Source organism: Macrobrachium rosenbergii, chromosome 53, assembly GCF_040412425.1.
Source record: "Macrobrachium rosenbergii isolate ZJJX-2024 chromosome 53, ASM4041242v1, whole genome shotgun sequence".
Classification (NCBI taxonomy): domain Eukaryota; kingdom Metazoa; phylum Arthropoda; class Malacostraca; order Decapoda; family Palaemonidae; genus Macrobrachium; species Macrobrachium rosenbergii.
In genome coordinates this window covers 32,276,952-32,293,299 of record NC_089793.1, presented here as the reverse complement: position 1 = coordinate 32,293,299, position 16,348 = coordinate 32,276,952, and the positions used below count along the sequence as shown (strand labels likewise).

At 38.5% G+C, this 16,348-nt stretch overlaps 2 protein-coding genes across 2 annotated transcripts in view; both read right to left on the bottom strand.

The window, feature by feature from the left end:
* Window positions 1-512: 512 nt before the first annotated feature.
* On the bottom strand, window positions 513-9,953 carry LOC136834402 (protein unc-93 homolog A-like). Its single transcript, XM_067096963.1, has 8 exons — window positions 9,860-9,953; window positions 5,716-5,923; window positions 5,092-5,335; window positions 4,270-4,393; window positions 3,864-4,107; window positions 3,377-3,539; window positions 2,283-2,550; window positions 513-2,015 (listed from the first exon to the last, which is right to left on the bottom strand). The coding sequence occupies exons 1-8, from the start codon at window positions 9,942-9,944 to the stop codon at window positions 1,753-1,755; spliced, it is 1,599 nt and encodes a 532-aa protein (XP_066953064.1). The 5' UTR covers window positions 9,945-9,953; the 3' UTR covers window positions 513-1,752.
* Window positions 9,954-12,951: 2,998 nt separating this feature from the next.
* LOC136834106 (alpha-N-acetylglucosaminidase-like) overlaps window positions 12,952-16,348 on the bottom strand; it is a 26,094-nt gene continuing 22,697 nt past the window's right edge. Inside the window, 3 exon segments of the mRNA XM_067096363.1 lie at window positions 12,952-13,112; window positions 13,293-13,560; window positions 15,461-15,581. Of these exon segments, the coding sequence (XP_066952464.1) occupies window positions 13,036-13,112; window positions 13,293-13,560; window positions 15,461-15,581 (466 nt within the window). The 3' untranslated portion in view covers window positions 12,952-13,035.

Here is a 16,348-nt window from a genome sequence, read left to right as displayed (position 1 = left end):
TCTTTATTGTATTCCAAGCCTCAGCGATATCTAGGGTTTCATTCATTTTACCCTAGTTCCCAGTATTTCTTTCCCAGTAGACTGATATACATTCCTGATAGTATTCCAGTCCTCACTGGTTGTGTGCACTTCATCAGATATGGTTTGCTGAAACTGCAAAGTGATTTCGGCATTCAGTTACAAAAACTTCTCGAAATTCGTCTTTTAGAAGCCATACTGAGTCAAACGTAGGTACTCTGTCAGCTTTACTGTTGGATGTTTCTAATTTCAGCTTTAGGTAGGCAAGGACACGTTGTTGATGATACCGACATCAACTCCTTTATTGCTCCTACCATTGCTTTGTTCCTTTTTTCTCGTTTAATGATTGTGTGATATATCTTGTTTCTTTGATTGCCATCCAGTACAATACCTGCGTGCCATGGGCTTATCTTTCCGTATTTATTCTTAAGTTTCAGCGCCACACCCGTTTATGCAAATTATCCTTGAATTCCTTAGGGGGAATAAAACCAAAATAAATTAATCATTACCTTTACTTTCGAAGAAACATTCCCAGTGTGTGACACTACATGAAAACGTGGTCAGATTTATAAAGAAAGGTTATTACTTACACAAATGTTATGTCAGAGAAGGTTGCGATTTGTGTTAACTGGAATAAATTATACAAAAATTATTCCCTTCTGACTTACACATACAACAACATGGACTTAGATGTTTTAAGAATGTTATGTAATCAGCAGTAAAAAAGTTTTACATACTTAAAGGAAGAATCATACCGACGTAAACTAATTTTTTTGCATTCACTATCATACAAGATTTTTGTTCCCAGCTAGGTAGTTTTTACGATTCCAGTCAGAAATGTTTCGAATTGTACCGGTTGGTGTAGCATATTTAGACGATATTCTCATACAGCCATTAGATGTGTTACATTACTTTTTTTATATGTTTACTTATAAACCACGTGAGATTGTCAGAAATACGTCCCAAATGCTGTTAGTGTATTCTCAATCAGCCAAATTCCTTAGACTCCTTAGTTTTTGTTGTGTATACAAACGTTAGGTTTTTTACCAGTTTTGACCAACTCAACGCTCTTTTAAATAAAACTGCCCCATAATCCTTTTCCATTCCAGTATTTTAGACATCCAAGCCCTCTGGTATTTAGCGACCACCTGCTGGTAAACCTCAGGCTCTAATCTATATTGTAGCCACACTGAATTACTTTTGAATTTCTTCAGTTTCCCGACTGGATGGCCATTACAGTTTATTACTATCCCAAGCTCAGCCTTGGTCTTTCATCAGAAATAAATAAGGCTTAAAGGTGAAAGAAACAGCCCCTTAAATGAGAGCTGTCCCTCCGGAGCAGCTGCTTTTGTGACTTCCAATTTTAGTGTGAGAAACTGATTTCACCCAACACATGCCTATATAGGTATCCTCCAGATATATTCTTGTGTCTGTAGTCTCCCTGTTGTGCCTGAGACAGAAGAGGATATACGATAGCAACTAAAGAAGTAACAAGAAAAGTACAATATTTTTTACGATCAACTGAGCTTGAATGGATGTCTCTTGACACTATTTCATCATGTTTGTATTCTCTCGTTTTCTCCATGTAGATTTTCGAATCACAAAAGTTCCCAGTTAGATTCAAGTCTGAATTGTGCACTGACCCTGTAAGTATCAGGGCTTGTCATCGATATGTACAAAAATAGTGGCGACATCAAGAAAAAGAAGACGACTTTGTAAGTCACTTGGGCTTTATCAGCGATTTCTGATATTGAGTTTATCTATTGGAACAACAGTGCCGTCTCCGTCTTTCGGTAGCCCTCCCATCTTTTCTAAGAATTCTATGAAGAAGTATCCAAACACACCCAGGGCCAAAAACACCAAGATGACGATAATTTTAACGTTGATGCAGAGGATGGAGCTCAGACCAAATGAGAGAGCAAAACCAGTTGCTTCCCATAAACGACAGTTACTGAATGCAGGTTCGGTTTGTTTTGGGAACATCACACCGTAGATGGCTGTGAAAAGAAGCAAGGGTTTATACTGGAGGAGAGTAATGCCCTCTAACAAAACACATACACTGACTAGCTAAATTTGCACCTATCAAAGACCAACACTGCCTTTCTAATAAAGAGATAATTCCATATATTCAGGTTTCTTCAATATATCAGCCTCAATGTTCACTTGCAAATTCTTACAAAATTCTCAATATTGTGTGGATGAACATCTGTGACAATAAGAACAGGGCTATAGAACTGTGATGGACGTTTACCCATATGACTTACAGTTGAGCTGAGTCATCCACACTGCATCTGCAAACCCCCACAGTCCTGCTACGACGAAGTACCAGGTGAGATGGTCAGACCTAGGCAGCCAGACGATCAATGTTGCAATCACAGAGACGTTGATGAAAAACGCCAGGGTAATGACAGGAGCTCTTCCCACACACCTCACTAGGTAGCTTGCAATCATGGATCCTATAACGTCACATGCCCCATAGCAGATCATTGTGTAACCAACCATGTGGACTCCTAGACCGCACGAAACATATGCCTGTAAAGCATTTGAAGAAAGTATAACATCACCATCTTCTTGCTAGAGATGTAGACTGTCTTTTGCTTTTCAGAAATTAAAAATTGTACACACTTTATAAGACGTCTGAATTGTACATTTGATCCTTCACAGCAGCTATTTCAGAAGATGTTAAGTTTGTGTCTTATCATCTACCTAAAACTTTATCAGAAGTATAAAAAAAAGTAACTCCTTGAAAATCAGTTCTTTGAAAGAGGCAAAAAACAATATTACAGAAGCACACAGAACAGCTGAGATATCTGATTCATTTTTTTTTCTTGAACAGCAGCTCCTTAGCTGGCTTTTTAAGTAGCAATTTATTGTTTGCTTAAATTCTGATAATGCAATGACTAGGTCACAGCACATGTTCCACTGCTGGTACTGTACCAGTGGATAACCTTAGAGCCCAAGAACATATTGTGATTGATTAGCCAAAATCGTGTCTTCTAGCACAGTTTTCTTGAATATTTTACTTCTCACAGAATCACTTTTTTAGTCCTTAGTATTTTTGTAGTTTAAAACAGAGAATGGAGGTATTTAGCAATCATAGTCAATTATCAGTTATGTAAACCTCATTTATCGTCATTTTAAGAGTGTCTTCAGATTTTAATATCTTTGTTACTCTTGTATATATGTAAAATATTTAGTAAAACGTTGTTCATAATGCAAAATGACTATGGGAAAATGTTTATTTTCTGAACAGATTTCAAACGTTTCGTCATGAAATTTTCGGGTGAAAAAAATTACCATGCTGAAAATTTCCACTAAGTGCTAAATAACCCAGCATACAGTAATGAATGAAACTTACTGCAGTGAAATCCGCACTCAAGAAGGCCCTTTCGATCCCAGACCAAACAGTGAGAGGAATTAGTAATAACTGGTATGGATGACGAACATGATTAAGAGTGGCATAGAGGGACTGAAGAACATTAGATTTATTTTTGCGTCCGTCCTCCTCAGAATAATAATACCTGGAAGAAATTTCACAAGTAATCAACGAATGCAAATAACGGCAGCCAGGGGCATTAGTAATACAACATTCATTTTAAGAGGTTTTACATTACGGATCGATTTTTCTTAGGCTTAACAGATTTTTAGGCAGAAATGAAGGGAAATATATTTACCAGAGATGACTGAAGCTTATATATTTTTAGAGGTTCGTTTTACAAGGATACTGCTAACAAGTGCAAATTAGAGTTCAATAGCACGCACTTAGCCAGTTAGAAATTAAAGCATGCATCTCAGTTATAAAGGCATGGCTACACCTGATAAATACTTAGCCTTAACAACCTTACTTATGGACTTGGTCCAGGAGTAAGAGTATGATTGCTGATGAAGCAAACGCTCCAGTCAGGAAAAAGGCAGTGAGTGCGTGAATCTGCCATTTGGGAATACCCTCTTCTTCAGACGTTTCAGTGGTGTCATTGCCAAGGTGTTCCTCTTTGGTTCCATCTCCTCCAGCTATACAAAATCTGTAGCCACAGGTACTTAAGGAGTCTTCATCCTCATTTACTGGAGTGTGGGCTCCGATGGAGAGAACTAATGGATGACAAGAATTAAAGTAACACCAGTCATGAGCAAATAAGCTCATTTTTTCGTAAGTTACATGCTATATCAAAGCGTTGTCTATATCTCCAAACTAACTTTCATGAATGCACTAAAGCCCACAATCTGAAAGAAAACTTTGCCAGACTATCTAACCTGAGGATGTGATGAGGTTGCCCCATATTTGCGTTGATTGGAAGAACATGAAGAACACGCCGAAGAACCGTGTAATAACATCACTAGTGTCTTCGCCTGACAGATTAGCAAATGCTGTTCCCACCTGCGAAATAAAGGTATTATGAATGAGTGGAGCTTTTCATCTTTACAGTGAACATTCTCTTGAGTGATCTGCCTCTCTAAATCCTTGCCATATCTTTGGTGCCTGTGTAAGTACACATTTGTATTTACCAAGCGTTTGTTTATTTCGGAAAAAATATCGGAAAAAAAGTCTAGGATATATTTCAAATTACATATACTAGATTTCAGATTTCACATTTGTAGAATTATAATTGCTAGATAGCTCTTCTCAGCCTTATTGAATCTCCACGAACACAAACTATATTATCTAGATCTTAGAGAAACTGTATTATCTAGATCTTACAGAAACTGTATTGTCCAGATCTTACAGAAACTGCATTGTCCAGATCTTGCAGAAACTGTATTGTCCAGTTCTTACAGAAACCGTATTACCCAGATCTTACAGAAGCTGTATTATCCAGATTTTACAGAAACTGTATTGTCCAGGTCTTACAGAAACTGTATTATCTAGATCTTACAGAAAATATATTGTCCAGATCTTACAGAAACTGTATTGTCCAGATCTTGCAGAAACTGTATTGTCCAGTTCTTACAGAAACTGTATTATCCAGATCTTACAGAAGCTGTATTATCCAGATTTTACAGAAACTGTATTGTCCAGATCTTACAGAAACTGTATTATCCAACTTACAGAAACTTTATTGTCCAAATCTCTACTACCTTTGTGATGTATGAGCCCTGGGCAGCCCACAGTGGTCCAGCTGCCGTACCCAGAAGAACAGCAGTGGGGAGGAGGACGTATGGCTTTGGATAAAGCTGAGCTGTCATGTAAGCCACATAGTAGACAGAGCATGCAAACAGGATGCTTTTCTCCCCGAAGGTTCTGATAAGAAGCGTCGATATGAAGCAGCTGGAGATGATGAAGCTTATGTATATGGCTGCCAAGGAAGTGGTGCCGTCTATTCTGTAAATTTGAAAAAGGATTTATAATGGTTATTTATATATGGATATATATATATATATATATATATATATATATATATATATATATATATATATATATATATATGTGTGTGTGTGTGTGTGTGTGTGTGTGTGTGTGTGTGTGTGTGTGTGTGTATATATATACACCAATTTCTTATATATGTATATATGTTTCTTGTTAATTAGCTCTTAGCCATATAGCGTGCTAGATGAAAAAAACCGTGCATTATTTACATTCAGTGCTGTATGGAAAGAGATTAGCTAACGTTGTTCCATAATTTAAGGTAGTGAATTAACTATTTCCTTATATTTGCTGTCACAAGTGCATGTTTTTAAATGAAAAAAAAAAACTACCCTTACTTATGAATTGAAGACTGCAAATTTTCCATGGAAAAATAGCTGGTGAAGAGAAACGTCATGGCGACAGCGAGGGAGATGACGTTTTTCATGATGGACGACATCTTCTTCTTGTTTTCGGGAGACGCATCTTGGGTCTGTCGGCAGTCGGTGTTATCTTCCGTCACATTAATGCTTTCCATTCGTTTGCCCTCGGCTTGTGCCTGTGAATCTGTTACATAAGTAGGTATAATAGTATCTAATAGCCGCTTTCACCAGACAAAGTACTACCAATAGCCACAGTAACTAGTCGATTTCACCAGGAATAAAGTATTTTCAGCGACCTCAGCAACCTGTTAACTTTAGATTTTCCTCACAATTTTGGATACGTTAATCACTACAAGCCTTGAATCTAAATGAGCAAATATACTTAAGGTAACCTCACTCTTTCTACTGTACCTGGGTTCGAATCCCACAAACGAAGACAAGGGCCTCATTTATTTCTCATCTTGATTCGTAGCTTGTGAGGGTAAACATATCCAAGAATTGTGAGGGAATGAAAAATTAAGAGGTCACTGTGGTATTGGTTATAGATGAATAACAGTTTCTGGCATTCCTTTGCCCCTGACGTTTCAACGTTGATGCCAAAACCGCGAACTTGAAATGAACATTGACAATTCCTTTTAGATGGTTTTCACGAGAAGTGGACAGATTTTTCGAAAGATTCAGAAAGTACTGGTATCATAGCACAAAATGACGTCTCTCTCTCTCTCTCTCTCTCTCTCTCTCTCTCTCTCTCTCTCTCTCTCTCTCTCTCTCTCATTCATAAATCTGTTTAAATGAGGTAAATGCCCTTTTCATTGTATATTCAGCAGTCGGTATTCTCAGGTCTGTTATCCTTCTCGGAATCAGCACACACAAAGTAATAGAGCCAGTTTATAAACATAATAGCCTGATTAAGCTGTTATGCAAATATGTGTCGTACGCCCATTAAGCAAAATATAGATGTGACTTAGTATACACACACACATACACACATATACATACAGTACATATATATATATATATATATAAATTATATATATAATATATTATATATATATATATTATATATATATATATATATATATATATATATATATATATATATATATGCGTCTAATATTTATGGTCATAGCGACAAAATTCAAGAACACAACGTTGTCCTGAAAAGAATGTTATGTACGTTGCGTTCTTGAATTTCTGTCGCTATGACCATAAATATTAGACTTTTAGCCTAATAATAAAGTTCCTGGCTACTGATGTCTTCAAATCATTTTTCAAGGCATACAGATGCCAGGTTGATAGCACAGTAGTAGGGCAATAATGTCCGAAATCAGCGCCAGATAATAATTAAGTCTTTCAAGAAAATAGTGTTGTGGTCTACATTTTTCTAAAGGCGCGTCAGGAGCCAGAGAAAACGCCAGTAGGCTATGGATATGATATACAGGCCCCGGCAAAGAAGTGAAATTCCCCCTTAAATCTGAAGGTCCTTGGTACACATGCAATGAAGTTATCACAATGAAACTAGAATGAATGAATTTTTCCTTGTCATAACAGCATTAACAGTGGGTGGGTCAGGAGGGGCCGCCTTACCACAATGTGTGGCAGTTTGTATGTAAATAGTACTAAGGATTCTTTGCAGCATCCTTTGCTCTGAACTTCGTTGCTATCTGCCTTCTACTTCTCATACATTCCCATTGGTCTCTTTACTTAGTTGTGTAACTTCTTTCAGCTTTACCTTGGACAAGTGTTCACGTCATAAAAGAATCTGGAAGTGTGAGCCAATGGACTCGTTGTAATGACGATTTGTCTAGTGTAAGTCAGAGCTTCATACACATGAGTCTACTCAATAAAATTATAATACCAAGAAACCTTAGTATGTATGGAGAATCAAATAATACCACGCATGATAAATGAGGATGGAGTGAAAAGGTCACAAGGCAGACCCAGGGTACTAGTCATATCTCCCTAAGCAACTTCGTTGAAAGTATCAATTTATTAATCTGTTGCTTTTTATAGCAACAACGGCGTTGGTCTAGGTTTTATAGGTTTGGACCACTGGTAGCCGTAAGTTCCATCTGAAGTAGTGAGATCATCTATTAGTGATTAACTTGATATCCGGCGTTGTGATAGTGAAAATATACCTAATGTCAATAGAGTTTTGGCTTAGGGTAGGTTAAGTCTTTCCCCAAAACAGTTGTAAATAAAGAACAAGTGAGTTTCCAAGTTGTCGCTCTGAATCAAACATGGCATGTAGCCTAGATCTGGTTAAGTGTTCAAAGTGCATAGTTACCATCTAAATTTTAATTTACATCCTTGAATAGTAATTTAAGTTACTCGTGTAGCCGGTACTTATCGATGGGGAGAACATGGATTAAGTTAGAGTAGATAACCATACTTATTCGAGATGGCTGATTGTGCCGAATTGAATGAGTCATGGCAAGCTATCACTTCGGGAAAGGTAGACACCTCTTCAGGCTGTTAGTGCAATTCATGACCTAGACCAACGGCCCACCAACCAAAATGGAGACCTGTCACGTGTCACCTCAGCGAGTTCTACATTTTTCTGTAGAATTTGTGTGAAATGGTATTGTTTACATGAATACGCCCGCACACACACAAACCCACACACACACACACACACACACACTCACACTATATATATATGTGTGTGTACGTATATACATATGTGTGTACGCGCTGTTGTATGTATTATATAATACCAGCCTCTTTGCCACAATTCAACACAAAACAACGACTGGGCAACAACTAACACTGAACACGAAAAAATTAGAGTAAGATGAAAAAGCCAAACAAAAAAAAAAAAAAAAAAAGGGTAGTTTCGAAAATTCCCCAGGGGCATTACGTGGGCCCCTTTGACAGTAACCATCAGGAAGAATGTGAAGCTGCGAGCAATTACTGTGTATTAAAGAATATTGCTCTGAATTAACCGAGTGCCACACGGCCCTTTGTGGCACCAAGGCCACGCGCTTCTATGGTATGCAGGACAGACTGACAGACGGACAGTCGCTCTCTCTCCCCCACCCCTCCCCCCTCCCCCATCTTGTGCAACAGCCAGCAACTAACTGCTTACTGCCTCTGTTATTTAGACCTTTAAATATCCTGAGGCGGGAAAGAGTGACGAACCTTCCTCGAAATAGCGAGGAAAAAGACGGGAAGTTCTTCTTGCAGGTCTCTCGCGCAATGGTGCGATATTCCCGAGCGTTTTAATCATCGTGAGATTGGACAGAGATGGTTTGTCGTTGCTGTTATAATTATCATTATTTTTCTCTGCGCCCTTGGGCAAATATTCTTTTGATATTTAAGCGCTACAAAATTGAACATAAATTATTATTTATTATTATTATTATTATTATTATTATTATTATTATTATTATTATTATTATTCACGTTCCCATATCCAACTGGAGCCAACTCGTGAACAGAAAACGCTGTTGCTCTTTAACAGTTACTAAAATATCAGCTGATTTGATTAAAAAGTTAGTGTACCAATTCTTCGCAATTAGACAGACTTAATAAACATACCCTGTGAGTCCAATCGTTGAGTTTAAGTTTCAGTTAAAGGGAAAACTCCAACGACGCTTCTGTGAAGTCTACGCAATTGCGACTAAAACCATTAACACTCCTTTCGAATTTTCTTTAAAAAAACGTACACACAAAACTACTCGGTGATCAGTTCCCTGGAAGGTATTATACTTACATACATATATATATATGTGTGTATGTATGTATATATGTATATATATGTGTGTGTGCTTTTGTACAATACAAAGACAATGTGCATACCAAAAATGAAATTACATATATATATACACACACACACACACATTATACTTGTATATACATAGAGGGATTTGGCTTTTGTGAATAATGATTCCATAACACATATATTGTATATATAAATATAAGCCAGGTAATTATAGCACTTTCATATCAGTCACTTGATACAAGAATAAAACGCACAGCACAAAATTATAACGAATGATGAAAACTTCCCAGGTGGAAACTGGTGCCTTTTCGTGTTCTTTCCACTCAGTAACTAACAATTTTCACTGCCACGTTCTTGAAAATGCGCAGAAACCGAAGGCGAATCGCTGGACCTTACGATCGCTAGGTGATGAGGCTGTAGTTGTCTCACTGAGGGCGCGACCGAATGGTAACAAAAAGTAATGTGGCACTTGATAAGTCATACCATTAACTGGCCCTTCCTTTTAGAGGGTCCCTGAACGCCGAGGGTAGTAGTGGTGGTGGTGGTTGCCACATTTTGATGTCACTCTCTCTCTCTCTCTCTCTCTCTCTCTCTCTCTCTCTCTCTCTCTCTCTCTCTCTCTCTCTCTCATCCAATTTCTTATTTATAGGATAATATTATATCCAGTTTCGTGTTTGAGGATGAAAGTGGCACTTTATGTCGCCTTTTGTATGTGTGTGTGTGTATGTGAATGTGTAAGGGCATTACTATTATTGGTGAGTCACTTGTTTGATTTCAATCTTCAAGTAACAACTGAAATAAAGTTTGCAGTTATATAAGAAAATGGAATATAATAAAAATTGCTTTTGTAAGAATAAAAAAATGTATTTTCATGTCTGGTCTTCTGGTGCGCCTTTTTAATTTTTTAATGCAGAAACCGAAGGACTGACAACATATCACTTCCCAATCTAGCCCAAGCAGGTGTTGGTGCTGTTCAAAAGACTGATTAGTATGCAAACCAGCTAGGATGAAATCAGAACTACCAGTCTTTGGAAACTGACTGTAGATTGGGGAACAGTGATTCGACCATTGCAGGGAATCGGGAATGTTCGTCTTTTTCCAGACTTTCATTAAAAGATGACCCACTTCAGTGAACTGGCTCAGAGTAAAGGTATCAGACATAAAAGTGGTCATTGCAGTTCTGTGACACAGAGTTGGCTTATGTTTGCTAGGTGCATGGATTGTGCTGACGGCCTACCGCCTACCAGTTGGTTCCGCTATGAATGGCTGCCAGCGTCACCCAGGGTCAAAAACAAAAGACTAGCAACCTTATCCTAAAGACTTGCTTATGAACTGGAAGTCAGTATCCTTCAGGGCCATTCCCTTCGAAAGGAAAATGTCTTATAATTGTACATATATATATATATATATATATATATATATATATATATATATATATATATATATATATATATATACACACACACACACACACACATATATATATATATATATATATATATATATATATATATATATATATATACATTATGAATTTTATCTTCAGATGGTGGCTGAAAGAGTTGATCACGTCAACAGAGAGGCAATGAATTTTCCTACTACTGGTCAAAAGTCGTTCGTCTTCTATGAAATGTCTCTCTTTATCGCTATGTATCTGTCTATTTGTCTAAATTATATATCGTAAATTTAGGGTAACGTCCAAAGAATTCATTTAATGAATGAATCGTTACTACTGAGGTCGGATGTTAAAGAATCCCGTGAATTTTTCACTGTAATTCTGTTGGTAGTAATGTCCGATTATGTGATTTTTCTAGAATGCAGAGTAAGGGATCACGTCTTAATTGGATGGGTTCATGGAGGGCGAAGCCCCCCTCCCAGACCAGTTTATGGAAAGGCGGCGAAGGTTAGGTTAAGTTAAGGTAAGTCTGATTAGGTCATATTCCCTCCGAAATGGCTATTACAGAAATACCTTGTAGACCTACAGTAGCCTTGAACCCTCACTCTGCATTCGCCTCGATTTTTAAATTATTATTTTCATAATATTATCAGTATTGTAATCTATTTCGTATATAATTCACGTGGAGTATTGGACAAACAGTACTACAATACAGTACAGAGGTTGGTGTACGACTAATTTTAATGAGATAAGATTATATTTTTGGCACCCCAAAAATTGAATACCGTTTTCTCTTATGGTCTTTCGTTTTCTTTGTTGACCGTTAACTAATATAGTTATCTGTCACTGCATGTGTACTAAACATCCTTTGATGCCTGAACTGGGTTTGTTGCTTTGCTTTTGAACTTTGATCGTAGTTAATGTTATTGTCTGTGATTGACATGAGAGAACTCAGTGATTAAGTGCGAGTATGTATATCCATCTGTACATATGCAACCACACACATATCTACATATCCAGAAATACAAGTATTCGGATATACATATACACGTACCCTCATAAAAACACATGCAACAATATAAAACATACGCGTAAGGTAAGCATAAACACGTGCATATGCTTACACATACAAATAAATATACAGGCAGACAGCATACAGCATGCATATGTTACGTAGAACGGGTAAGTGCGTAGGCTACATTTGAGCATTTATGCACACAAATATAATTACACACGTGAATGATTAGATACACACAGAGTATAAATACCAAGTAACACTAAACATATCTATCCTTTCCTTCTCTTTGCTTCATCGGGAATGTAGTAAATAACTGCATTGGGTCGTTCGTCCCGTCAATCTTTTAAATAATGCAGATATGAGCTACGCAAAGCATTTGAATTAAGCTTAAGTAATCGAATCAAAATGGCGGAAAAATTCGACTGTCATTGCATCAGATCAGATATGTGCACTTATGTACTCTGTACATCGTGCAAATAGAAATTATTTTTAAAAAACCGCTCTCTGTAAGGCATGTAGCACTCAGAAGGCTATATTTCTTCACTTTTTAGGGACTTATAGTACAGTGAAGTACAAATTCATTATCAAGTGGTCTATCAAACCTCATTATCAACGCTTCAAGAATGGAAAGGATCATTAACAACTTTTTTCACATTTTTTAATTCCTAATATTATTTTTATATTTTCTTCACCTAAATATGTTTCCGTTCACCATTGCATTTTATTTAGCCTGGTTTCAAAATTACCACGCATATTACAACACGAATAATTCATGTTTATGCAGATTTCATTAACTTGGTTATCAAGGCAATGCATTGCACAGCCCACGTGTCAGATTAACATTGTTGATGCCTTTTGTATGAATAAACTGCAGTTACAATTCTATTTTCTGTACCGAACCTTTTCCATGTAATACTTGCCAATGTTTTTCTAACAGCCTTTAACCTTTTGCCTTGTACAAATGATAATAATTTTATTTTTTGTACCGAACTTTGTCTCTTATAATACTTGTCATTATTTTTACAACAATCTTCAACTTATTTCCTCGTATAAATGATAATTAAACCAGAAAAATAAGCAACTTTCTCATTCTGACTTCGTTTTATTTTTGGTTTTTTATCATTTTGAATATATTGGGATATTCAAAATGTCCAAGGTCTATGCGAAACTGATTGTTGCGTTGAAAAAAGGCCTGTACTTCTGGTGAAGATCAAGTGCCATTGCGATGGTATCTCCTGAGAAAAGAATAATAATCAGTTGGTAGATATATAGATACTCTTTAGAAAATTAGCTATACACAAGATTGCATAAAGAAATTTAATTTGTCTATAGCTCCTTTTTAACTCAGCACTGGCTTTTTGATAACTGACAATAGAACAATCACGAACCCAAAAAGAAGTTCTGCCATGTTTTACCTGTAGGTTCAGATGGATACGACACATCCACGTCCTTCGAAAGAGGATCTTCTATCTGTTCGAAGACTTGCTTGTTGAAGGCACCCTGGTCGAAGGGGGTCCCCTTCTGCAGACTTTCGATCAGCTGGTTCCCAAAGAGCTCCCAGCGAGGCTTGATGTAGTGAGAAATCAGTCCTGACCACTGTTTGCCTGCGTAGTCGAGAATGTTCGCATCAGGACCCCAGGTTGTAATCTGATTCAGAGCGTTGAAGACGTACAACCGACGCTCCTAAAAGATATATTAAGGACAAGAGTCAGACTGGAAAGCCTCGTTGGTTTTTATGGCCACGTTGTGACCATATGCCGCTCACATCAGACCCATAAAGACTGTTAAAATTTGTGAACATTGATTTTTGGGGCTGCGGCTGCTTGCCCTAGTTTAAAGGGTGTGGTTGATGTCACCTGCATCCATAAAAACTGTTAATTAGAATCTTGTAGCAGCCCTTGGAAGTTTTCCAGAGATGCCGGCAGAGTGAGTTAGTGCAAGGCCAGTTTAGACTTTTTCAGTAGAACACTAAGGATGGGAAACGGCATTTGCATTGTCAGAGACACGTTGAAAGCAACATGCTTTTTAATGTTATATTATTGACATACTGAATATTAGTAACTACTAATTCATGGGTCTCATTACAACCGTTTACCACAAACCCTTGTTTTGCACCATCTTCAATCCAGCCATCATGCGGATTTTCAAAATCCTGAGGGGGAGATGTTTTTTTCCAGTCTCTTGAATCTACCAGCCTTACCTGCCAGTACCTACTTGGCAACTTATCCTACCATCCTCACATTCAAGCTACAATTTTTTTCAGTCAGTTATGAGGCCAGATAGGGCCCTTTAACCATATTAAAAAAGATCTGTGTCAATTGATAACCTTATTCATGATATTTAAGGTGGTAAATCGTGTTTATGGAAAAATAAAAGCAGTGAACTGCAGATCAAGTTTTCACGAAGAAAATAAGCTCTAAGTAGCAGACATAAAGGGACCCGCATGATGGACAAATAAATGGATTATACAGATTATATAGGATGCTGCTCAGTGGTGCTTACCTGCTCATTTGTGACCCAGGACGCTTACTGCCCATTGGTGCTTACCTGCTCATTGATGGCCTAGGATGCTGCACAATGATGCTTGTCTGCTCATTGGTGGCCTAGGATGTTGCACAATGATGCTTACCTGCTCATTTGTGACCTATGGTGCTTGCTGCTCAGTGGTGCTTACTTGCTCATTTGTGTCCCAGGATGCTTGCTCAGTGTGCTTACCTACTCATTGGTGGTCCAGGATGCTGCTCAGTGGTGCATACCTGCTCATTTGTGACCCAGGATGCTTACTGTTCGTTGGTGCTTACCTGCTATTTGTGACCAAGGATGCTGCTCAGTGGTACTTACCTGCTCATTGGTGGCCTTGGATGCTACTCAGTGGTGCTTACTTGCTCATTTGTGAACCAGGATGCTTGCTGCTCAGTGGTACTTACCTGTTCATTTGTGGCCCAGGATGCTGCTCAGTAGTACTTACCTGCTCATTGGTGGCCCAGGATGCTGTTCAGTGGCAGAAGATGCTGCTCAGCGGTACTTACCTGCTCATTGGTGGCCCAGGATGGCCTGCTCATTGGTGGCCCAGGATGACCTGCTCATGTGCTTACCTACTCATTGGTGGTCCAGGATGCTGCTCAGTGGTGCATACCTGCTCATTTGTGACCCAGGATGCTTACTGCTCATTGGTGCTTACCTGCTCATTTGTGACCAAGGATGCTGCTCAGTGGATCTTACCTGCTCATTGGTGGCCTTGGATGCTGCTCAGTGGTGCTTACTTGCTCATTTGTGAACCAGGATGCTTGCTGCTCATTGGTGGCCCCGGATGCTGCTCAGTACTTACCTGCTCATTGGTGGCACAAGATGCTGCTCAGCGGTACTTACCTGCTCATTGGTGGCCCAGGATGGCCTGCTCATTGGTGGCCCAGGATGACCTGCTCATTGGTGGCCCAGGATGCTACTCAGTGGTACTTACCTGCTCATTGGTGGCCCAGGATGCCGCTCAGTGGTACTTACCTGCTCATTGGTGGTCCAGGATGCTGCTCAGTGGTACTTACCTGCTCATTGGTGGCCCAGGATGCTACTCAGTGGTGCTTACCTGCTCATTTGTGGCCCAGGATGCTGCGCTCTCGGTCCAGACACCGAGAAGAAAATCGGGAGATGTAGCTAGGATGTCATCCATGTCACTCAAGATCATCAGAGCGTCTTCATGAGCCTTCCTACATAACGATAACAACGACGAAATAGACGAAAATCATAAGAATTGTTCTCAAAATACAACTGAAAATATTTAGACAGGTTTATGGATATTTTCTTCCTTTCACTACTCACTCTAGAAAAATGTTAATGATAAAATAAGGGTTAAAAATTAAAAAAAGGAACAGATGTCATTGTCTAAAGGAAATTTCAGTTGATTGAGTTTGCTAAAGTAATAGTTCTTAGCAGTAAATTCAGGAAAGTTATGTATATTTTTACAATAAAAGTCTCTTAATTATGTAGGCTAACAAAATCACATTTACGTGTCTTTTTGGAAAATATTATGCTTAAGAGGCTTGAAAACTTGCTCATGTAACACCTCTTGTGGGAGATGTCAGTCTCTGGAGACCTCGTGTAACACCTTTTGTGGGAGATGTCAGTCTCTGGAGACCTCATGTAACACCTTTTGTGGGAAATGTGAGCCTCTGGAGACCTCATGTAACACCTTTTGTGGGAGATGTCAGTCTCTGGAGACCTCATGTAACACCTCTTGTGGGAGATGTCAGTCTCTGGAGACCTCATGTAACACCTTTTGTAGGAGATGTCAGTCTCTGGAGACCTCATGTAACACCTTTTGTGGGAGATGTCAGTCTCTGGAGACCTCATGTAACACCTTTTGTGGGAGATGTCAGTCTCTGGAGACCTCATGTAACACCTCTTGTAGGAGATGTCAGCCTCTGGAAACCTCATGTAACACCTCTTGTGGAATATGTCAGTCTCTGGAGACATG

Coding starts and splice junctions, on each gene's coding strand:
- LOC136834402 (XM_067096963.1), bottom strand. CDS start 9,944: ATGACTTATCAAGTGCCACATTACTTTTTGTTACCATTCGGTCGCGCC. Junction 5,336..5,715: donor TTGCAGTCTTCAATTCATAA/GTAAGGGTAGTT, acceptor TCAAATTTACAG/AATAGACGGCACCACTTCCT. Junction 2,551..3,376: donor TGAGTGCGGATTTCACTGCA/GTAAGTTTCATT, acceptor AATGCTTTACAG/GCATATGTTTCGTGCGGTCT.